Raw genomic sequence first — 23650 nt, 5'->3', positions numbered from 1 at the left:
GGAAACAGCAGTAACAGATTGAGTAGGGTTTAACAAAAGAAAGAAGCAAAACCTTGTAAGCCAAACACAAACATCAGTTGTTCCCTGCATTGTGAGGTTGTACAATGAAACCCACAGTCTGGAAGTGATTTCTTGTAGTGTAATGCCGTAGAGCAAACTCTTCCCTTTAACAGGAGTAAATGCCTGCATAGGTCTCTGAGCTGTCACTTACAGTGAGTAACCTGATAGCAAATGCAGAAAGTAGGGCCTTTTTACTACAAAGAACTGCATCCCAATTGTATGAGCTGTCTCCAGTTAATTCAGCAGCCTTCTTAAGGGAAAACTGGTCAGAAATCAGGTTGGTATATGTTGCCTTTGAAGTATTATTTCCATTACAGAAGTCTGTCATCTCTTAACCATAGCTAGTGCTTGTCATTTCTCATAGCCTTTAAAAGCTGACTTGTTTGAGTATGGCCCGAGACTTACTTTATTTAAGATGGTTTCTTTAAAAAACATCATTGTATTCCCTTAAGTATTAATTTTGTATTGTTGTCATCCTCAGAAGTATTCTGCCCAGAACATTTTCCACTGGGGTTTAGGCGATGTGGCCTCAGCACTGTCTAAGAGTTAATAATCTTCCAAACTGGGGCAATTACTGTCCCCCCTTCTTTGCCCTGTCTTCTTGTGCTTGGGGTGTTTCGAATCACCAAAAGCATTGCAATGTTTTGACCAACTGGATTTGCAAAGTTGAGAAAGTCTTAGAGCATCCCAAAAGCTGCTGTGGCCCTGTATGCCCCAGGCAGTGCAGGTGTCACTCGGAGGCTGGGGAGCGTGGCTGCAGGTACAGGTCAGGCAGCTGCGAGCAGCCGAGCTCTGAGCTTGTGGAGGCACATGACCCTTGTGCTCTGTGGCCTCCTCGTTTATCCTGTGGGAACTTCACATGGCTGGTGATCCAGAGCACCTGGCACTTAAAGGAGAAAACGAAAGGTGCCAAACCAAGTTCTGTCAACCTGCTTTGTGCCACTGCTGTCCAGCGCACGGAGATCACCAAGAAGGATCATAGCCTTCCTCCTCGTATTTCATGGCAGACAAATGTTTAATTCCTTGGAGCAGAAAGTACTGGCTGCCCTTTCAGGCTCTGTACCAGCCTCACCAAGCAGAGTAGCTGCTCATTGCACTCAAAGGCACTGTTTGCTTTGCCTTCAATAAGAAGGAATGAGTTAAATCTGCAGGATCTTCCATCTGATTGCAGCAGAGCACTGCACTGCAGCCATCATTTGAGGTCTCTACCTGCAGCTGTGGGGAGGTCATCTTTTCCACTTGCTTGATTTGGATAAGGTGCTGAGGTGAAGGACTGTTGCAAACAGAGCCTAGGGGGTGAGCTTTCTACCCATAGGCAGTCCTGAGACATGGTGGTATCAACAAAACTCTTCCAGGTTGTTCCTTGGAGCTTTTGGCTGGATTTGCATCTACCAGTGTCTCGAGATGTGGATGAGAGCTAGGTGGGGTTTCAAACACCTGACTAAAGCGATGTTGGTCTTGTTCAGCCAATTGCCACAGCCAGTAGTACGCTGTCAGAAATTTGCATAGAAGAATATCTGTGTGCTAGAGGCTATACTGAACTGCTCAGTATCTTCTAGTGGATGTGTTTCTGAACTGATGCCGCATTTGTGTGATAGGTGTCATTTTTATTTGGAGTACTGCTTGATACTAGTGGGCCATTTGGGCTGAGTTCAAGGATGCCATAATTAGTCTTTAGCTGCCTTCATAATAAATATCTGCAAACAACTGATGTTTGTCCACTTGGCGATAAAAGCTTTGGAAGAGTTTTTACAGCAAAATCTGTTAAGAATATTAAGACCTTGTTCTTCACTTTCTGTGTGTCTTGCTCCAGTTTGTAAATTGGATTATCAGATCACATCCCAGACTTCAACTATGGCCGCAGTGTTGAAAATGTGTTTGATAATACTCTGGTAAAGAAGTTGCTGTTTTCTTAAGCTTCTCAGAGGCTGTACTTTCTGTTTAATGAACCTCCTTTGTCTGTCTCCTGCTTCAGGAAAACCGGTTCTAAGTGTCTGGTGCACTGCAAGATGGGAGTGAGCCGCTCGGCATCCACGGTGATCGCCTACGCCATGAAGGAGTACGGCTGGAACCTGGACAGGGCTTACGACTACGTGAAGGAACGGCGCACCGTCACCAAGCCCAACCCCAGCTTTATGCGACAGCTGGAGGAATATCAAGGGATCCTGCTGGCCAGGTGAGTGGAAGGAACGATGTTGATAACCCACGTTAAGTGATAACACTTAAATTATTGACTCCATTATTTTGATTAGAACTTCCATCACTGCATTATGTAAGTAAGCTCGTGATTGTTTTGGGAAGGATAGTGCTCTGTTTTCATGGTTTATCTCAGCTGAGCCTGGGAAAATGGGTGTAATAAAGAGCTTTTAGGAGGCTGTTTGGCTTCTAGGATGGCTGTTTTTTGGAGAGTAGCATCCCATGAGCTGCCATTTGAATGCAGCATTCAGAGCTGTGTAGACTCCAGCAGAGATAAATGATGTCCCTATTGCTTGTAACATCACTTGGCAGGGAACTCGCTTTGTCTCCGTCACAGCCCTGTTGAACATGCTCCTCCTCAGCAGCTGGTCTGGTTTTATTTAGATCCCTTTGGTGAGTGTTGGTGTTAGGGGAGGGGACAGGATGTTCTGTGCGTTGCAACAGCGGTGTTTATTCCTGCATGGAGTCCTGAGGCTGGTCTGGAGCTGGGCCTGGGTATGGGCCAGTGTGTTGTAATCCCAAGCCTATCACCTGATTAGCAAAAAGACATAAAGATTGCATGTTTCTGAGAAATGCACTTGTAAGCTGTGTTAAGCAATGCCTTCACGTGATCGGCTGGAAGGAGGTAGTGATACTCTGTGTTTTGCCAGATTACGGTATTTTGTTTAGGATTCTGGTGTGCTTTGCCAGGGAGCAGATCTGAAGCAAGCAGAATTACCCAAGCTGAGCCTCCTGCCGCAGGAGGTGGCTCTTAGCATGTTTTCACCAAAGTAGTTACTGGTGCTGTTGAAGGGTGCCTGCCTTACGCTGTTCTTTACAGCAGCTCCGGCACTCGTGTACCCTCTTTAGGGCACACTTCTCACCTCTGTCCTCTGCTTGGGTTTGTCCCTTTAGGTCTGTCCTGTCCACTCGCAAAGACCTCCCTGCCTTTGTGCTCAGTTAATGACTTACTGTTCCTCTTTTGCTCTCCACCTGCTCCCAGCAGTCTGGCTCTCTCTGCTGCTGGGCCAGGTTTGGATTCCCAATTTTTACACCAAACCCCTAGTATAAGCCGCCCCTGTCACTGAAGTGTGCTTCCTCTTTCCCTCTCTGCAGAGACAGCAGCCTGAGGGCTCCTCCCAGCTTACTCCCTCATCAGGTGCACTCACAGGATCTTTGCCCTCTACGTGCCTGCCGCCTTCTCCCCACTGCTCCCCAAACATTGACTGCCATAATGACCCTCTCTCTCTCTGAAAACGCAGCCGAGTATGAGTCTCAGGATAGATCACAGTGGAATAGGTATTTTAAGAAATTGTGCTCTTCTGGACTGAAACCTTTGGAGACGAACACCACACCTGCCTTTGGCGTCCTGTGTGACAGCAAACATGCTGCTGGCACCAGTTAATAAAGGTCAGTGCATAACTCTGAGCTAGAGGTGACCTGACCAGTGTGGTGTGCCATGTAGCACTGAGCGGACTGGGAAATTAGATCTGACTGGAACCAGACCAGCTGGAGGAAAAGAAGCTTTTCAGATGCGAAAAACACACCAACATCCTTTGCAACAGGTTGGTGAACACCTGTGAGGAGCCCTGGGCTGGTACCAGCTGGTATAGCAAGCACATCTTCAAGCCCTCTGCCTTGCAATTGGTTTAGGTAATCTGTTCGTCTGGTAGTTGGTGGCACACCTGCAAAGCCACCCTCTACAAACAGTTTGGTTAAGGATTTATTTTATTTTCCTGTCTTCCCGTAATTTATTTTTCAGCAGGTAAATCTTTCTTGCTGCCATCATTTATATAGTGTGTGTCTCCCCTTCCCACTTAAGCACACCACTGCTCCTGACCTACTCTGCAAGTCCCAATACAATGGCACGAACAGGATTACTTGTGAGGCTTTAAAAAATGCAAGAGCAGTGCATTACATCTCTGTGTGTAGGGCTAAAAAGCCTGCAATAAGTGAAGCTTCACTGAAGCAAGGAATGGCCTCTGCACTGCAGAGATGGTCCCTCTTTACGCAGTTCCCTTCTCAGCTCCAAACTGCTGCTTTGCTTTTTTTTTTTCCCCTCCCTCTTTCTTCTCTGTGTTATTTAGCTTTGCCCTCTGGCCTCTGGCTGCCTTGTTTATTGCTGCGGTATTCCAGGACAGGTAAAAAACAAAACCCAAAAAATCAACAGATTCACGCTCATGTGACTGCTCCAGTTTCAGAGGGAAGGTATGTGAGGGCAGCCATGTGCTCGCACTATCTAGTTACCGTTTTGTGTTGGGGTTGTAGCAACTGGGATATGTTTTCCAGCTGTAAAATGAAAACCCTCTGCCTGCTTTTAGTCACAACAACAAGTGTGTTTTGCTCTTTGGGACTGTCATACTTCCTGGGGTTAGTTAAACTGTCCCCCTCCCTCTGGTGATAGACACAGAAAGGCTGAGCCAGCCCTGTTTCTTTTATTAGTTATGGATAAGTTACAGGAAAACAGTGTTTGGGATCCCCTGTGCCTTGAGCAACTTGTGAATCAACAGCAATAGTTTTATACCAGAGCCTGGAGAGCTGGCTGCAGCATGGTGGGAGGTGTGGGGGTCTCCTGGTGCGAGGCTGGTGTGGACACAAGCCCTGGTGCTGCCCACAGACCTTGTGCCATGCCTGGCACACTGAACATCTGGGCTGCCATGGGCTGTTCTCCCTGGTGCCAGGAACGCTGCCCAGGAAGGTCAAGAGGTGGCTGTGAGCTCTAGGAAGGGGTGTGGGCTCCTGACCCTGCTTTTAGCACCTCTTGCTAAGGGCTGGAGGAAGTGTGAGATTAAAAAGTTACAGTATACCTCTGCCAGTGGTTGCTGGCATCGGGTTTGATTCGCGGCTCAGGGCTGTGCTAGGAGAGTTTGGTTTGTGCATGCGCGAGGTGGGTTTGACTTTCAGAGTCAGATGCGCAGCAGAGTGCTGGATTTGAGCGCTGAAGCGACGGGGTGGGAGGTGCCCTCAGAAAACACCAACAGCTTCTTTCCAGGTTACACAAGCAGAGACATGGGAAATCTTCGGCATTCCATACAGAGCCTCAGCACAACCTGCCTCACAGGCGAGCCTGGTTCTGCTGCCAATGTCAGACTTTGCTCCAAAACCCGTTAGAGGTGGAGCACACACACACACCCCGAGCAATGCCTTTTGGCCTCTAGTCTTCACCCTCCTGTCCTCTGAAGGGGCCCAACTCTGCCCTGTGTCATACATGAAGATTGTAGCTGATTATGGGGTTGGAAAGCTAAATCTGCGATGAATTATTTTCCTTAGCTGTTGGGCACCCACAACTAAACAGGTACATTGTAATTAGTTCAATAGCATCTGTTAATTACCCTACTGCAGCCAATGGATGTGTCTGGGAGCACCTGCTCACACTAGCAAGGGACTGGAGAGGTTTAGCAAGGTCTCCTGCAGCTCCAAGGACCTTTCTGTGGTATCTGCTCTCCTCCTAGGGGCAAACGGTGGAAGCACAGCCCTGTGGCCATGGTCACTCAGCAAAGCCCTTGCAGGCATGGCTAGCTGGTGTGGTCTCACTGTGAGAAGTTGCCTCCTTTGCTCTCTGTAAGCCCAGGGGCATGGGCTGAGTTTTTTGGCAGGTGGAGCTAAGGATGGTGGTGCCATACCGCTGGCAGTTGCTTTTGCTTTGTGACCGCTCAGACCTTCCTAAAGGGGCTGTCCAAGAGCTGGACAACTCTTAAGCTTCCTTCCTGTGAAAGGCAGGTGGTGTTTTGTGCTACTTGTTGAAAGTTGAGGATGTCTTCTGTGTTCTACACACACTCATACTCACATCCACCCACCCCACCCTAGCCCCTTGGTTACCAGAGCCTAGTTATATCACTAAAGCTATTCAAAGGAGCCACAAGGGAAATTGGACTTATCTTCAGTGTCCACCACCCATTCACATCCAGGACTAGGGACCCTGTCTCTTCTGGTCATTGCTCACCTGCTAGCAAATGGAAAAGTGCTTGCTGGCTGAGAAAGGACCAACTTCTGTAGTCAATTAGACATCGCGTTTGTTGAGTAGACCGATAAAATACTGCTGGGGAATACACGTGTGTGGAGCAGAATGGTGCCGTGGGGTTCAGCTCCTGGAAAAGTCTTTTACTGGATCAGCTTCTCCAGCAGCAGGTTTGGCCCTGCACTGTTTAGGTGAAGCTGCAGTTGTGGTCAGTGAGCCCAGTATTTGGCACGGTTCTTCATGAAGGTTGCATCCTCTTGCAAGAAGGTGGGTCTGCCTCTGGTGGGTGAAAACACTGCTCAATGTTTTCATTTGCTTTTCTTCCCCACAGCAAACAGCGGCACAATAAACTGTGGCGCTCGCATTCAGACAGCGACCTCTCAGACCATCACGAGCCCATCTGCAAGTCTGGGCTGGAGCTGAACAAAAAGGAGATCACCACCTCAGCTGACCAGATCTCAGAGGCAAAGACCAATGACAACCAGCAGCCGATGTCTCCCATCTACTCAGCTGAGCTAGACAGGGAGCAGCAGCTCCCAGAGGATGCAAACATGATCGAGGAGATGTGTGTGAAGGAGGGAAGGATCCACCTAGAGTTTACGTGTCGAGATTTCCACACTGAGCAGATGGAGGACAAGCTGAACCTGAACAACATCAATGGCTGTACAGCAGGATGTTGTGTAGACTCTGTCCCCCCCGATAACTGCCATGCTTCTGAGGCCTTAATGCAACTCCAGCACCCCTTGGAAATAACAGAGTTTCCTGATTTGACGGTGGATGACCTAGAAAAAGATGCTCTTAAGCCTGATATGAACGTGCACTTGGTTCCCATGGAAGAATTCACTTCGTGCTTAAAAGACTTTCCCCAATCCCCAAACCAAAATTCACCGAGTCTCCACCAGAATCCCCAGCCCACAGTGACAGACCTCAGTACAGACAGGATTGATTTCTTCAGTGCTTTGGAGAAATTTGTGGAGCTTTCCCAGGAGAGCCGGTCACGCACCTGCTCCCATTCCAGGGCAGAGGAGCAAGGGAGTGGAAGGAATGGGGTCTCCAGGGTGCCTGTGCTGGAAGTGTCGCCTGCTGCAGATGGGGGTGTAGATGCTCGAAGGAACAGCTCTGGAAACTCTCCTCAGGCATCGGATGACTCTTCTACAGATGAAGAACAACAAAAGGTTAAAATAACTTGCTCATTTTTTTAGGAACTGCTGCTCGAACCTATCTGCAGCTAGTTCTCTTGTGGGAGCTTGCTGCTGACGGGATTTTCTAGTCCTGACTGTCACTGAACCCGGGTAGCTGTTCAGGGAGGGATTGCTAAATGCTCCCCTGCCTCCTTTTTTCTTTTTTTTTTTTTTTTTTTTTTTTTTTTTTCACTTTTAGATGCTTGCCTTTTTCTGCACTTTTTCCTTAAACATCTGTTTGCTGGCAGTGGCAGGGCACTGGCTGAGTTGACCTTGACCTGCCGTGCTGTTCTCGTGAGAAACTTATTTTTGAGTTTTGCATCAGGAGAGCAGATAGGTGGGACCTGACCCAAATGCAGCTGAACCCTCAACAGCTGAGGCTAGCCAGCATCCTAAACCTGTGCAGATATTTATCTGACTTGAGAAATCCATCAAAGAATGGGACAAAACTGGCACCTTTCCCTGGTTGGGAAGCACCAGCACTGGGATAGTAAATCAAGGCAGACATAGAGTTTCCACTGCTGGAGGAAGGCCTGGGGTGATGGGATCAGGCATGTCATGGCTCACTTCTCTCCTGGCTAGAGAGATGTTCCTGACAAAATGTAGTAACCTCTGAACCGAGGTACCTTTCTTTTATAATTGCTTTCCACCCTTGAGGACTCTCACAGGGACTGATGATGTCCAGGGCCATCATTTTCTGAGAGCCTCTTATTTAAATTCCACACTGCATTGCTTGAATCTTTTCCATCTCCATGTGAGGCAATAAGGCTCTTCCAAATATAATAGGCTAAGGCACTCTCCAGTGATTTGGCAAAAAGAGTGTGTGGATGGGGAGCCTCTCTGGCCATTTTCCTCTGGGAAACCAGAGCATTTCAGCAGTTGGTCATTCTTTATGCTGTACTTCTCTTTGCTCCAATACGTGAGCAGAATCGTTCATGTATTCAGTTCAAAACTGCACTTCTAGCAGCATTAAGTTGTTGTTGTTGTTGTGAACTGAACTTAAAATAACTTTATTTTTCTAAAAAAGGTACATTTCGCTTGGAATTCATGGCAATTAAACAGAAGTTCTTAAATCTCAAGTCTAGGTGAAATTCCAGCCTGGAATATGTTAAATGCAGTGCCAGAGACAGTAATGCTTCTACGGTGGTGATCACAGCAATTGTGATGTATCCCCACACACTGGCACGTGCGCCTTTTGTTCCTCTGGGGACATGAAACCCCGTTTCCTTTAAGCTGCTGCTCTTTGCTGTCTGTCAGCGCAGCTGATCCACTTTGTAATTCTCCTGTTTCTGTGTTGCAGGATGTCCCTGAGCTGCCTAGCACAGGCCATCTCACGAGATCCCACTCGGAAAATGCCATTTCTGTGAAGGAAATTATCACAGAGATTGAGTCAATCAACCAGGGAGCAGGACCAGCCCAGCAGAAAGAGGGTTCGGCCAACCTCGCCCAGACACCAAAGAGGAACACGGTGCATGACCTGCCAGTGGAGGCCATTTGGGCATCTGAAAAGGTGGAACAGAGTGAAGGAGCCAGTGCTGGACACCAGGAAAAGGAGAAGGACCCTCTACAAGCTGAGCAAGAAGCTGCCCCCTCCCTGCAGGCAGCTTCTGGTAAATCAGATCTGGAGGAAGGCAGCCCAGGGGGGGAGCAGCAAGAGCCTCATGGCTCCATCAACCCCAAGCCCAAGTGGTGCCCCGGCTCTGTCCGGCGAGCCACCCTGGAGTTCGAGGAGCGCTTGAGACAGGAGCAGGAGCACCAGCACGCGTCCCCAGTCTGTGTCTTACCCACCCGCAAGAACTCCAGAAATGACTCTCCCGCTGCCGAGCTCCTGCTGCGGGGGAAGAGCGAGGAGCTGCCCCTGGAGCTGGCTCCGGAGGGTGACAAGGTGCAGGGTCCAGGCACTGAGGAGCTGCTGCCGCCTCCTGGGGCAGGGCTGCCTGCACCCCTTGCCTCCCCTGCACTCGAGTCCTCACCTGCAGAGCCCAGCCCAGAGCAGGGAGGAATGGCACAAGAGTGCAGGACAGTGGTGTCATTTGATGGGACGGAGGAGCCATCCCTGCCCTCCCTCCCCACAAAGAGAATCGAAATCATTGAATATGCTCCCCCGGTCAAATCTGCAGAGCGCCCCGATGCAAGCTGTGAGCAGAGCGGGCTGGCCACAGCCACCCCGTCTTTAGATGAAAACTTGAACCCTTCGTTGTGCTCAGAGAAGGCACCAACCTGTCTCCGAGCTCTGACGCTGGTAAATCTCTCGCTGCCGGAGCACGCGGTACACAAGCAGGCCACCTCCACTGCGGGCAGCCCCAGCAAGGAGGGTGCTGGGTTATCTGTTCACCTCGGTGCTGCTTCTCCCTCTGCCCAGGTGACCTCTACACCTTCAGCCAGCCTGGATCGCTCTTCTTACCCCTACGTAATTCACCTGGAAGGTGTCACCGAGCAGAGCACGGGTACAGACGATGAGCCGGTCACACCGTGTGGCGTTGAGGGAGACGCGACTCTCCCATTCAGGGACGAACCCAAGCCTCTCTGCAGGGGTGGTGCCAGCACCTCGAGGCAGCTGAGCGGCAAGGACTTCACCAGCCAATGTGCTGAAAACATGGACCTTGTGGACATCTCTTTCTTGTGTTACGGCCTCCCTCACAGCTCCAGTAGCCGCAGCGTGGAGGAGCGCAGCAACAGCCCCGGGCTGGTCAAGCAGCGAGCGAAGGAAATAGAGGCTCGGATCCGGCACGCGGGGCTCACCACACCCTCCCACATGAAACGCTCGGCATCTTTGGCCAAACTGGACTGCCTGGACCTCTCCAAGGACGACTTATCCGAGAGGGAATCGGCCTCTTCTGATGCCAACCCGGTGCTTCTCACCTGCGTTGCCCTCAGTCGAGGCTTTCGCGAGGGGAGTTTGGAGAGGGGCTCGGAAAGCGCGTGCGGAAAGCATCGCCTTTCCTCTCCGGAGCCCGCTAAGCATTTTGTGGAACAGCTCAGAACAGCCGAGTGCATTGCCCAGAGCAAACCGGTGGAGAGGCCGCTAGCTCAGTACGCCAAAGAGTGCGGCTCCAGCCAGCAGAGTTTGTTTTCCGGCACGGATCCGACATGGACTAGCTCCGAGGAGAGTCCCCCGCTGCTCCAGGTGCAGGTCCTGGACTCCTTGTCTCTGGCTCGTGGTCTGGCTGTTGCACCCCGGCAGCAGCACGGGAGAACTCACCCTCTGAGGAGGCTCAAAAAGACCAATGATAAAAAGCGGACAACCAATCCCCTCTACAATACTATGTGATCCTGAGCCCTCAGCTGTGATTTCTTACCGAGAACCCGTGGTGTTGTGTTCACACAAGGGGCAGGTGTAATATAAGGAACATGCACTTTATTGGTTAATTTTATATATATTGTCATTTTACTGTTCCTGGCGCATGTAGGTGTGGGTTGGTTCTTCTGTGTGTGACTCTGACTGCAGGACTGTTTTGGTTTGTTGTTGGTTTTGTTTTGGTTTTTTTTTTCAACTCAGATAACCTCAAATGTTGGGGTTTTTTTGTTAAGTTTGTTTTAAAAGAACACCTTTATGATGCAAAAATTGATGTTGGCTTGCTTCGGCAAGGAGTTTTGCTTAGAACCAGATCCTAGTTTCTAACTTGAATTTTCCCCATGCCTTGAAAGGGTGCTGGGCAGTTGTTGGGGTGAGAGCCCCCATAAACATGAAGGCTGTGGCAAGGTCCCTTTTTTTGGGCTTTCTTCCATTTCTGCAAACTGGAACTGTATGATGCTAGCAGATCACTCACAAAGCTGCTTCAGGACAAACCCCTTGGGCTCAGTTTGGCTGGTGCATCCCCGAAAGGAGCACAAAGGGGTAAATCCTCCTGATGGATGGGCTCGGAAAACCCCGGGCAGCCTGGCACCGAGATCAGCGCTCCCCTCCTGGAGTGGGTCACGCAGAGCCCCCCATGTTTTGGTGAAGTGGAGCAGAGCTCCTCCACAAGCTGCCCAGCTCGCTTCTCCTCGGCTGCCCTGGACATATGGGTGAGAGGAGGAGAAGCCCCCAAAGCCAGAGTGTTCTTTTAAAACAAACGCCTCATTAGGGTTTTAACCCTCCCATTACTTGAATACTGCTGTGGGCCTTCCAAGTTCATGGCCATATCATCTGTCCTCTGCCCTCCTGCTGCCTCCCCTCTGCCCCAAAGCTGTTCTCGTCTCGTGCTGCCTGAGTCTTCCTCTCCCCTCTGCCACACTCACAGGAACTTCTGGTCGCTCCCGAACCTAGAGGCTGTTGTAATTGTTACATGACACATTGCCCCTATGGAATGCAAAGCTTTGTCCTCTCTGCTGTCACTCCTAACACTCAACCCAGAGGGAAGATCTTTTCTGGAAGTTTTTTCTTTTTTTTTCTTTTTTTTTTTTTTTTTTTTGCCTAAATTGTATATATGGTATTTATATAGATTTTTTTTTTGTCGTTTCTATGTTTGTTTTTTTAAAAAGGGCAAGACTGCATTCTGTAAACTGGAAAACAAAACCACCTTACTCAAACTCAGTGCTGTTCGTTGTAATCTGCACGGAAATGGGAGTGGGTTTGACTTTGTAAGCTGTCTTCCCTTTCCAAAAGTGAGCCTTGATGCCAGCCTTTGCCAAATGTCTCCCTTCTCCTCCAGTCCTGTGTGAACCCCTGTTACCCCGCTGTGGGAGGGGAACTGTGTATCTGCCCACTTGAAGCTGGCTGTCAGCAGTGCCAGTCGGACATGGAAGGCCATCAGCTGCTCTGAGCCATTCTGCAGGTTCTTGCTTCCCCGGAGAACCTGCATTGGAAGGGGCTGCTCCAAATTTCAGCAAATTATTTTACGGTTTCCGAGCAGTTTGGCTAAAGCAAAGCTCCTCATTTGCAGCTGTATGTATCAGCAAATTGTACGTGTGCTGTAGGAGCAGAGAGGAAGGCACTTGGCCGTGGCAGGAGAGCTCTGGGTGTCCTGTCTGCAGTCCCGTGGCAAGTCTGTGGCAGAAGAGCCAGTCTGAGCTGGTGCTTGGCTCTGGCCCAGACCTGCCCTCCAGGGAGGAGCGAAGCAGAAGATGCAGAATGGCTCCAGCTGCTGAAAGCCCAGCATGGAGAGGATGTGGTGTGGGAGGAGCAGCAGACAAGGCCATGCCTAGAAAGCAGCACTGATGCTGCAGAGCCTTGCAGGCTCCGATGGGACAAGCTCATCTTGAGCCGGAGAGGAGCGCGCAGCACCAGAGCACTGGGGAGTATTGGGAAGCAGCATGCATCTGCCCTGGCAAGGGGTGTCGCTAGCCCCCCAGCTTGCCAGCAGCAGAGGAGAGCCTAACAATTCGCAAGGTAGATCCCACCTCACTGTCCTCCCCCAGCTCCCAGGGATCCTCCAGCAGCAGCGTGCGCTTCATCCCTCCCTTCCCAAGGAGCTGGAGCTCCGCTGGGGGGCTGTCACCTGTGCTAGTGGCAGGCTGGAGCCTAGCCCGAAGTAGCCCAGCAGGGCCCTGTCCTGGCTCAAATAGCGTGTCATCCCAGGCCATTTCAGTCACCCAAGTCCCTGGCCCAGGAGATCAGATACTTCTTCGGGACACTGAAAGACATTTGGCTTCTCCTAGCCCACTCCAGCTGGCTTCAGAGCTGGGCGGGCAGCATGGAAAGGCCAAGTGGCTCATGTCATCTTGTGAAGGACGGTCTCAGTCCTTGCCTCCCCCACAAACCTCGCCAGACCCTGCTGCCACCATTCCTGACCCCAAGGCCTTGTCTGCCTACCCCTCCACAGGTGGAAGGGATGGGGTGCCACCAAACCTGCCTGGCATTGAAGTGAGTGTGCCTGGCTGGCACTGTGACCTGGTGACAAGGATCTGCTTGGGAGGGGAAAAGCCCTGTGTATAATTCCTTCCCGTGGGAAGGGGGGAGGAGAAGAGGATAGGGTTTCTTTGCCCAGCTGGATCTCAGGAGATGTGCGCTATAGGAAGGCTCTTCCATGCAGACCAGAAATGCTGCTTCTTTCCAATACTCTGCTGCTGTCGGGGCGCTTCAGCTGGGGAGGGCGGCGAAAGGGCGAAGGGCTGTTGCAAGGAGGTGCTTTGCTGTCCCCTTGTCCTCGGCTCTGGCCCAGCACAACGGTGTTTTTTCTCTGTGAAGCCTGTGGACGGGCGGAGGGAGTTGGGGAAGGTGGTTCTCTTGCGGAGTTATGAAGGCCTCGGAGGTCTGGAGGCTCTGGGATGGCTGGAGGGAAGGGGCTGGAGGGGCACGTCACGTGCAGCTCTCCAGGGACCCCGGCTCCTCCTCAGCCAGTGTCTGGGCAACGAAGCCACCGAGCCCCTGGCATCCAGAGGTCTCTGCCCGGGGACAGTTGTCCCTTCTCCATGCTGGTGGCTCACGGGTGGGTGGGTGGTGGCTGGTTCCTGTGGCCACCCCATGAGAGCTTCTTGTGGCCCACTGAGCACTGCGGGGTGCAGCACCTTCCCCGGATGGAAGGAGCAGCACCCCCAGGGTGCTCAGCAGCTGACAAGCCTCGCTGATAGAAGGGGTTTAGGAGAAACATGTTGTTTTAAGGGCATTTTTGTACAAAACAATTGTTCTTTTGGTCTCTTGCAAAGCCCTCTCAGAGGACGCTTTATTGTTTACATTGACTCTTGTACAATATCTCAGCCATCGCCTCCCCCCTCGCCCGCCCCATCTCCGGCTGTACTGTAACGTGTGAGCCTTGCACAAACGGATAGCGTGTGCGTGAAACTGGTTTTTACACTGCGTTCTGTTGCACTCGATGGTGTGTGTGTGCGTGTGTGTGCGTGTGTCCGGTCTGCTTGAGAAGTTGTGACATGTACAAATCTCCCCCCCTTCGGCCCTTTCCTGGGGGCACGGTCCCAGCGGGTGGCAGGAGGGGCAGGCGGTGATGCCGCTTCTGGCTCACTTGGATGTTAAACGGAGCAGGGATTGGCTCTGTGCCCCTCTGCCAGCAGAGGCCTGGTGGAAGGTAGCCCGCCCCAGCTCTGGCTGCCCCTGGGACCTCCTGGGAGGAGCGAGCTGCTGGGAATTGCCGTGGGCACCTGCCGGGGGGCTCCCGGAGCCTCGCAGCTCTCCCAGCCGGGTGGCAGGAGGAAGCCATACCTGCCGCAGGTCCCCTGCTCCCGTCACAGTACGTCCTGCCTTAATCTGGTCCTAGCTCCACGCAGACCCCCACATATCTCCCTAAGGGAGGGACCCCCCAAGCCCGTGCTGGCGTGGGGCAGAGGCAGGCACCGGCCTGGCACAAGTGGGGTCCAGGCTGGGCAGGGGGCTCCCCTCCGGCAGTGCCACCAGAGGTGCTAACAGCCCGCCTGCTCTGCAGACATCTCTGTTGGCACAAAAGAAGGTGCCAGTGCCTTTTTATTTTCCTTGATGGAGATGCGGTGTCCTTGCGCTGGCTTGTAGGGGTTGCCCCAGGGCCGGGCAGCCCTCGGGACGGCCGGCGGTGGAGTTGCAAACCGGGGAGGGGAGCGCTTCTGGCTGCCCCTCCTGGATCTTCCACGGTGGCTGGGATCGTCCCCTTTCCCCCTAAAGACTTTATGACCGATGTGCTCAGCTGTTTTTAAATGTGAACTTGTGCACTGATGTGCAGATTCAATGTTCTTGTTACCGAATGAATAAAGTTTTATTTTGAAGATGACCTGGGCGTGCTGCTTCCTGTGTTGGGCGTGGGGCTGGGGGCGATGCATGGTCTGTGCTGCTGCCGGAGTGCCGAGCAGCAGCGGGGATGTGGGCAGCCAGAGCGGGGTTGCTCACTCACACTCACGTCCCCTGCCAGAAGGACAGATGGACCCATCCTGTCCCAAGGCATCTGTACAGGGGCTGCGGAGCCGGTGCTACCAAGCACGATGCTCTTCCAGATCCCGCTGCAGTCGCAGGGAAAATGCCGGGGGCTGCATACATAAAGCTGCTCGGGATGCTGCGGGTGCCCTTGCTGCACTGCCACAGAGGAACTGTGGGGAGGGTCCTGGGGCTTTAGCTCCAAGCGGGACGTGAGGTTTTAGCTAGACCCTGGAGCAGACCCACCATGGCCAGCCAAGGAGCTGAGCCGAACCCAAGCACCGAATAGCCACAGCCCAGGCAGCTTCTGTGCCGGGAAGCAGCCGATCCTGGGTGAGCTGCCCCTGCTCCTCGTGTCCCAGCGGGGCAGGCAGCGTGGCGCAGGGGTCTCTGCGGGCTTCCTCTGGCCTGGCTGTGAGCAGGGGGTACGGAGGGAGCCAAATCCCCACAGCTCAGCCTCGCCATCCCTGCGCAAAGCTTCCCGCTGGGCTGGGGCTGAGCAGGCACCAGGGGTGCAGCGCCCAGGGGTGCGGGGCATGACGGGGGTGGCAGTGCCCCTGGGGTGCCCCGTCCCTTCCCGCTCCCCCCAGCACCACGATGGGGAAGGGCTTCCCAGGGCCTCTCCTCCACTTGCTGGGGATGTGGCTTGGAACTGGGGACATGGGACACGGGGCTCGCTCCATCCCCGAGTGCCGAGGGCAGAGTGAGCCCCGGCCGCGGTGGGACGGGGCAGGCAGGGGGGTGCCTCTGCAGCCCCCTCCCTCCCTGCCGCCCCTTTGGCCAGCCAAGCGGGGATGTCACCTTTTCCCTGCCGTTTTGGAGCTGCCCCCTCCTGCCCGGCTCAGCCAATGCTCGCCTGGCTCCGCGCGGTGCCCTTGTAGGGTCCAGGGCTTTGCTGCCTTTCCAGGAACCGCAGCTCCCCTCCCGCCGGTCCCCGAGCCCCACGATCCCTTAATGCCCCCGGGCCAGGGCATCCCCGCGGGGCCGGGCTCTGCGAGCCCCAATCCCCCCCCCGGAACGGGCCGTGCCCATCCCACTGCGCGGGGCGCCGCTGGTGTGGGCTCACCCCCCGGGTGTGCAGCCCCCCTGCTCCGGGGGGAGAGGGGAAAGGGAGCCCTGGGGGTGCCGTGGGTGTGGGGACCCCCGGGGCCAGCCCCCGGGAGCCCCTTCTGTGCCCCATGGTGCCCCCCCGGTGCATCCCCATGACCCCTGGGAGCCCCCCCTGCGCCCCATGGTGCCCCCCGGTACATCCCCAGCACCCCCGGGAGCCCCCTCTACATCCCGTGGTGCCCCCCAGTAACACCCCAGCGGCCGTGGTCTCCGTGGGGCTGGGCTGGCCCCGGGGTGGGGGGGGAACCAGCGCAGGGTCGCAGTCCCCAGCCCCGGGCAGAGCCCCGGGCAGAGCCCCGGGGGGGGTGGGGGGGTGGGCTGAGGTCTGACCCTCCCCCCGGCTCTGCCCGGTGCTGTAGGAAGCCGCTGCCCGGCGGCAGGGGGCGGAGGGGCTGCTCCTGCCCCCCCAGCGCGGGGCCGTGGGGAGGGGGGCTGCCGGCAGCCTCGACCCCCCGCTTACGGGGAGGGAGCCAGGGCCCTGCCAGCGCCGACCCCATCCCTGCGGGCAGCGCCGGGGGCGGGGGCCGGGCCGGGGGGCCGGGCAGGGTGCGGGGGCAGGCGGGGCCGGGCCGGGCCCCCCCTTCTCCCGGTGCCCGCCGCGGGGGGGCTGTGCCGGCCCCGGCGCCCGGCTCGGCTCAGCTGTTCTCTGCGGCAGCGGCGCTGCGCGGTGCCGAGCCCAGCCGCGCCGGGCGGAGCGGAGCCGAGCGGGGCCGGGCCGGGCCGGGCCGAGCCGGGCCGGGCGGCGGGGAGCGCAGCGGGGCCGGGCCGAGCCGGGCGGAGCCGAGCGGGGCGCAGCGCAGCGCCGGGCGCGCAGCACCGCGGAGCGCAGGTGGGAGCGGGAGCGCGGGCGGCCCGGGGCCGGGGCCGGGGCCGGGGCGGGGGCGGGGGGGGGCGGCGGGCGGGGGGTCCCCAGCCCCCGGCCCCGGCCCGCCGCCCGCAGGAGGCGGCTATATTTGGAAAGTGACCTCTGGTCGTTCCGGAGCAGCCGCTGCGGATTCAATTGTGGCAACGTAATGGCACGGCCGGGCAGCGGGGCGCGGGGAGCGGGGCTGTCCGGCCCGTACCCTGCCCTGCATCTGGCCTGCGCCCTGCCTGTATCACGCCCGTTCCCCGCCTGACCCCGCCTGCCTGCTGCCAGCACCCCGCCTGCCCCCTGCTAGCACCCCTCCGACCCTGCCAGCACCCTGCCTGCGTGCTGCTAGCACCCCTCCGACCCCACCTGTACCCCGCCTGCACCCTGCCTGCACGCTGCTAGCACCTCTCAACCCTGCCTGCATGCTTCTAGCACCCTGCCTGTACCCCGCCTGCACCCCACCTGCATGCTGTTAGCACCTTGCCTGTACCCTGCCTGACCCTGCCTGCATGCTGCTAGCACCCCTCAACCCTGCCTGCACCCCTCCGACCTCACCTGCACCCTGCCTGTATCATGCCTGCGCCCCATCCAGCTGTCATGCCTGCAGCCTGTTAGCACCCTGCCTGCAGACCTCTAGCACCCTGCTTGCAAGGTCCCCTGTGCTGGTCTGTGCTGGTCCCTGCCTGTACCCTGCCTGCACCCCGTTCAGCCCTGCCTGCGCCCCGTTCAGCCCTGCCTGCGCCCGTCTAGCACCCCTCCAGAGCTCTACCTGCACCCCATCAGTCCTGCCTGTACCCTGTCCAACTCTGCACCCCACCTGCACCCTACCCAGCCCACCCTGCACCCTACACACTGCTAGCACTCTGCTCAACTCTGCCTGCACCTTTCCTGCATCCCGCACCCTGCCTGCACCCTGCCTGCACCCCGCATGCACTCTGCCCAGCCGGCCAGGCCATCGCCCCTTCCCCTGCAAGACTGCACCCCCAGCTCTGCTCCCACTGGCAATGGATGAGGTGCTGCAAAACACCTGGAGGGCATCCCCACGGAGCCCACTTGCTCTCCCCAGCCGTGCCCAGGGCCAGGGGGGTGACAGCAGTGGTGCCGGCACCCAGCCCTGCTGGGCAGCAGGGGTTCAGGCCCCCTTGGCGCCCCGCTCCAGCCCACACCTGTTGTGCCAGGCTGGGGATGATGCTCAAGGGCCATGGGGACCCCTGGCCAAACGCCACCGGCCGGGACGCGAAGGGGCTGATGTGCCCCTAACAGTGCCCACACCGGCCCCGCAAGCCTGTCCTTGGGGGCTGGGGACAGCCCCTGGCCATGGCTGAGGCCCCAGCAGAGCACAGGGTGTCCCTGGGGCGGTCAGTGGCTCGTGGGTCCTGCAGAGCACCAGCCAGGGGGGTTTGGGGTGCTGAGGGGCTCAGTGCCCCCCAGGCAGGTCCCAGGAGCAGGGCAGGCTTGGGACAGAGATGGGTGGTTGTGGGCAGTGTGCCCAGCTGTGGCTGAGGGCTGGGGACCACCCGGGGGGCTCCTCTGCACCCCAGCGTGCCCATGGGGCTGCGTGGCTGGGCCAGCTCCAGCCCTCCCCAGGGTCAGTGCCAAGCAAGTGGGTTGGGGGCCTGCGGGGTGTGTGTGCAATGCTGGAGGCACAGCCTCCGTCCTGTGTGCTGGGTCCAGCCAGGTGACCTCAGGCCACCGATGCAGGATGGGGCACGAAGGGACGAGCTGTGACCTGGTGCATGGCACCTCCGTGCCTGCCCCAAACCCCCCTTCAGCCCCACTTCTCTATTGCAGCCGCTCACGTGCCAACCCCAATGCCAGCTGTGGGGCACGGCACAGCCACAGGGCACGGCACGGCCGCAGGGCACAGCAGGGCTGCAGGGCCCAGCACGGCTGCAGGACACGGCACAGCTGCGCACCATGGCATGGCCGCAGGGCACGGCACAGCCACAGGGCACAGCAGGGCTGCAGGACACGGCACAGCTGCGCATCATGGCACGGCCATGTCCCTGCCCAGCTGTCAAGCGGCTCTGACCGCAGGATGCCGGTCCTCAGCGCTTGCAGCACCCACACGCCCCTGCACGAGGGCTGCCCCCGGTCCCCACCACGGGGCCAGGACTGTGTCTGGCACCATCCTGCCCCCTCATCCCCCACCGTCTCTGTCCCCCCAGGCTTACCCCTGTGCCCAGGGTAGGAGGGGGTCTCTCAGAGCACGAGGCCTGAGGGGTCGAAACCCCTCCATGCTGTGCTGGGGGGCGTTCGTGGCCTGACCCTGCGCCCCCCAGCCATGAGCCGCCGCGTGGTGCGCCAGAGCAAGTTCCGGCATGTCTTCGGGCAGCCGGTGAAGGCCGACCAGATGTACGAGGACATCCGAGTCTCCAAGGTGACGTGCGACAGCTCCTTCTGTGCGGTCAACCCCAAGTTTGTGGCCATCATCGTGGAGTCTGGTGGCGGGGGGGCCTTCATCGTCCTGCCCCTTGCCAAGGTGAGCAGCCAGGGCCTGCCCACCCTCCCCCCCGAGGATGTATTGTGTGGGAACATGCTGATGGGCTCTGCTTTTGGGGGGGGGCTCTGCTTTTGGGGGGGGCTGCTGTGGCCCCAGAGCCCCCCAACTTTGTCCCAACATCCCCATCCTCATGTGGGGGCTCGGGGCAGGGACAGCCTGGCTTGATCATCGGCACCTGTGAAGGGTGACATCCCAGGGGCCACCGAGGTGATGTGGGAAGCCCCTGACTGCTTTCTTCCCAGCCCAAATTCCCTGGGGCACATGGTGCCCAGGGAGCATCCCAGTGGGGTGGGTCTCTGCCCTGCCCATCCTGTCAAAGGGGCTGGGAGGGGGTCCCCAGCCCCTCCTTGCCATCAGAGGGGACACAAAACAACCTCTCCCAAGGCACATAATTTCCCTCTGTGTCCCTACGGGGCCCCATTCCCACTCCGTGCCTCAGTTTCCCCATTCAAGGTGGGTGCAAAGCTCTGGCCACCACCGGGACCCCCTGCACATCCGCACTTGTGCCACATCTCCACACAATGGCCAGGCTGGGGCCTGGGGGACACCTGGCAGGGTCCCCCCCAGCTGCTGGGGGCTCATCCCAGCACCTCGGCATTGCAGACAGGCCGGGTGGACAAGAACCACCCGCTGGTGACGGGGCACACGGCACCTGTGCTGGACATCGACTGGTGTCCCCACAACGACAACGTCATTGCCAGCGCCTCGGAGGACACCACAGTCATGGTGAGGGGCTGGACCCCGGGAGGGAGGGGGGCAGTGGGCGCTGGGGAGCGGTGCGGAGCGTTCTCCCCCCCCTTTGCTGCCTGCGAAGTGTCACTGGCCTATTTTTAGCCCCAGTGCCATTCGTTTGCGCTGGCGGCGGCTGCTCTCTCCATGATGCAGCAGTTTGTGCTAAATATACCCGTCCCGGCGACTCAGCACCCAGGAATAGCTGGGGGCTGGGGGCTGCACCCCAGCCGTGCCCTCCTCCGTGTGCCCACCAGCACCCCGAGTGTTGGGGATACACCCCAGGACAGAGGTGCTGCCGCCACCATCCCCTCGCCACCCTCCCCGCAGCCTGAGCTGGGATTAAAGATGAGGTTAATTGGCTCCGAGGCCCTCAGCCGCTTAGCGCTCACACATGGGGTGATCCCCCCCACCCCACGCCCTGCTCCCCATCCTCCCCCCAGGTGTGGCAGATCCCTGACTATGTCCCCATGCGTAACATCACGGAGCCGGTGGTGACACTGGAGGGACACTCCAAGCGGGTGAGCATCATCTCATGGCACCCCACCGCCCGCAACGTCCTGCTTAGCGCAGGTAAGGGGGTCCCGGGTCACCCTCCCGGGGGACAGGGGTATCCATGTGGGGTGATGGTGTCTACTCCATCGGTCCTCCGCAGGCTGTGACAACCTGGTGATCCTCTGGAACGTGGGCACGGGGGAGATGCTGCTGGCACTGGACGACATACACACCGACCTCATCTACAACGTGGGCTGGAACCGCAATGGCAGCCTCCTCGTCACCACCTGCAAGGACAAGAAAGTCCGCATCATCGACCCCCGCAAGCAGCAGGTCGTGGCGGTGAGTGCCTCCACCATGTCCCCCCCCACCGTCCCACCGCGGGGTCCCCCCCGAATGCCTCCTGACCCTACTAACCTCCCGCACCCGCGCGTCTCTGTGTTTGGTTTTAACCCGCTAACGGCCGGCGCAGGAGAAAGCCAAACCGCACGACGGCGCCCGCCCCATCCGCGCCATCTTCGTGGCCGATGGCAAGATCTTCACCACCGGCTTCAGCAAGATGAGCGAGCGGCAGCTGGGCCTCTGGGACCTGGTACGAGACAGCAGCTCCCACCCAGCCAGTGCCGCCCCGGGGGACCCCGCGGAGCTCAGCCGAGCCAGGGATGCCGGGAACGCTCTCCGGCAGCACACGCACCCCAGGAGCCTCGTGCGCTCCCCAGGAGCAGGACTCAGCGGCTGTTTTGGGGGACGGACCCGGACCCCCCCCATTTTCCCCCTTTCCCATGCCCCGTGCTGACTCTCTCCCCCTCCCCCAGGAGAGGTTTGCCCCCCACGAAGGGTTGAGGCCCGTGCGGGCCATCTTCACACGGGAAGGACTCATCTTTACCACGGGCTTTACCAGGATGAGCCAGCGGGAGCTGGGCTTGTGGGACCCGGTAACGAGGCCGCATGGAGTGCTGCCCCGGGAACTTGGCCCCCCCGCCCCTCTGCCCCCCCTGCCCAGGGATGGGGTGCAGCTGCATCCCCCCTCCCCCAAAGATGCCAAGTTCCCAAGTGTGCTGTGCTGTGCTGGGCATGGGGAGGGTGCTGGGGGGAGCGGGGAGCACTGGTGGGGGGGCCAGCCAGGCTGGGGAGCACCTGATGGTGCAGGTAAGCAGGAGTGGGACAGGGGGTGCCGGGGGGGATTGTGTATCCTGGGGGGGGGGAGTGAGTCCCGTCCCCACAGTGTGCCGTGGCTAACGTGTGTGACTAACTGGGGTGGGGGTTTCGGGGCCACCACTAACTCCCCCCCCCCCCCCGCTGCTCCATCCCCACAGAACAACTTCGAGGAGCCCATCGCCCTGCAGGAGATGGACACGAGCAATGGGGTCCTGCTGCCCTTCTACGACCCCGACTCCAGCATCGTCTACCTCTGTGGGAAGGTAACACCCCTGGGGTGCACCCCCCTGTGCCACCCTGTCCCTGGGGGTGGCCAGGGCGGGCTGACACCCATCTCCACACCCACAGGGTGACAGCAGCATCCGATACTTTGAGATCACGGACGAGGCACCCTATGTGCACTACCTGAACACCTACAGCAGCAAGGAGCCGCAGCGGGGCATGGGCTTCATGCCCAAGCGTGGGCTGGACGTTAGCAAGTGTGAAATTGCCAGGTGGGAGTTTGGGGGGGGGTCTGGGGGTCTGGGGGGGGCAGCCAGAGCCTGACTGCCTCCATCCCATGCAGGTTCTTCAAGCTGCACGAGCGCAAGTGCGAGCCCATCGTCATGACGGTGCCGCGCAAGGTGAGCCCGGGGGTGTCTTGGGGAGATGAGGGGGGTCCTGGGGGGACACACTCCCTCTCACCGTGGTCTCCCTTGCCCCCGCAGTCAGACCTCTTCCAGGATGACCTGTACCCTGACACGCCGGGCCCCGAACCGGCCCTGGAGGCGGATGAGTGGCTGTCGGGGAAGGATGCGGAGCCCATCCTCATCTCGCTGCGTGACGGCTACGTCCCCATCAAGAACCGGGAGCTGAAGGTGGTCAAGAAGAACATTCTGGACAATAAGCCCCCCCCAGGCCCCCGCCGCAGCCACTCCACCTGCCATCCCGACTTCTCTGTGAGTGTCTTGGGGACGGGGGCATTGCAGCGGGGCTGTCCCCCTGCCCAGGGTGCTGTTGGAGGGACTGGAGGGGGCTCACTGGTGACCCTGCGTCTCCCCCCCTGCAGCAGTCAGCCTTGGAGGAGGTGCTGGAGGAGATCCGTGCCCTGAAGGAGACGGTCCAAGCGCAGGAGAAGCGCATCTCCGACCTGGAGAACAAACTCTGCCAGTTCACCAACGGCACGGACTAGCGCGGCTGCCACGGGCAGGGCGAGGACTGCCCCGGCCCTCCCGGGGATTAAAGCCGAGTCCCCGCAGAGGGCAGGAGCCCAGAGCCATGTTCTTCGCCCAGGAGCCGAGGCTGCAGGGAGGGGGTCGGACCCTGACCCCCCCATCACCACTGGCATCGGTCGCATCCTCCTCCCGAGGTGGCCTGGCACACCAGCACCCTGCTGCAGCACCCGAGGGGGTCCCACCTGCTGGGCAGGATGCTGAGCATCCCTCCTGGGGACCTGCAAGCTGGACACCAGCATCCTCCCAGGACGGGGGAGCTGTTGGGCCACCCCCCCAGGCAGGATGCGCTTGGGTACGGTGCTACCCCCCCCCATCAGCCCCCCCCCCCCCCCCCCCCCCCCCGTGCCTCCCCCTGCCCCATCGCCCCCCTCCGTGGGTGCTCCCAACCAGCTCTTTGCTCCTGGGTCCCCTTTAATAAAGGGCGCAGCTGCCCATGGCCGTGTGGCAGGTACCGGGGT

At 57.9% G+C, this 23650-nt stretch overlaps 2 protein-coding genes across 10 annotated transcripts in view; both read left to right on the top strand.

Moving 5' to 3' along the window:
• Positions 1-14990, top strand: part of SSH2 (slingshot protein phosphatase 2) — a 103611-nt gene extending 88621 nt beyond the window's left edge. For all 6 annotated transcript variants that reach the window (XM_055718035.1, XM_055718019.1, XM_055718025.1 and 3 more), the window contains 3 exons: positions 2036-2236; positions 6525-7368; positions 8675-14990. In XM_055718035.1, coding sequence (XP_055574010.1) covers positions 2036-2236; positions 6525-7368; positions 8675-10645 — 3016 coding nt within the window. In that variant the 3' untranslated portion in view covers positions 10646-14990. The remainder of the gene's footprint in view (positions 1-2035; positions 2237-6524; positions 7369-8674) is intronic.
• Positions 14991-16865: 1875 nt separating this feature from the next.
• Positions 16866-23518, top strand: CORO6 (coronin 6). 4 transcript variants are annotated; one of them, XM_055700655.1, is made up of 12 exons: positions 16866-17069; positions 19376-19575; positions 20200-20322; positions 20769-20898; positions 20981-21162; positions 21293-21412; positions 21636-21755; positions 22137-22241; positions 22327-22472; positions 22544-22601; positions 22686-22916; positions 23027-23518. In XM_055700655.1, exons 2-12 carry the CDS (start codon positions 19378-19380, stop codon positions 23147-23149), a joined length of 1536 nt encoding a protein of 511 aa, XP_055556630.1. In that variant the 5' UTR covers positions 16866-17069; positions 19376-19377; the 3' UTR covers positions 23150-23518. The 4 variants fall into 4 exon arrangements, with proteins under 4 accessions (XP_055556630.1, XP_055556627.1, XP_055556628.1 ...); XM_055700652.1 differs by lacking the exon at positions 21636-21755; XM_055700653.1 differs by lacking the exon at positions 21636-21755 and having other exon boundaries at positions 19262-19575.
• Positions 23519-23650: the final 132 nt, after the last annotated feature.

The sequence above is a fragment of the Falco cherrug genome, chromosome 1 (genome assembly GCF_023634085.1).
Source record: "Falco cherrug isolate bFalChe1 chromosome 1, bFalChe1.pri, whole genome shotgun sequence".
NCBI lineage: Eukaryota > Metazoa > Chordata > Aves > Falconiformes > Falconidae > Falco > Falco cherrug.
Note: the sequence above shows the minus strand (reverse complement) of the source record. Positions and strands in the feature narration are given on the sequence as shown.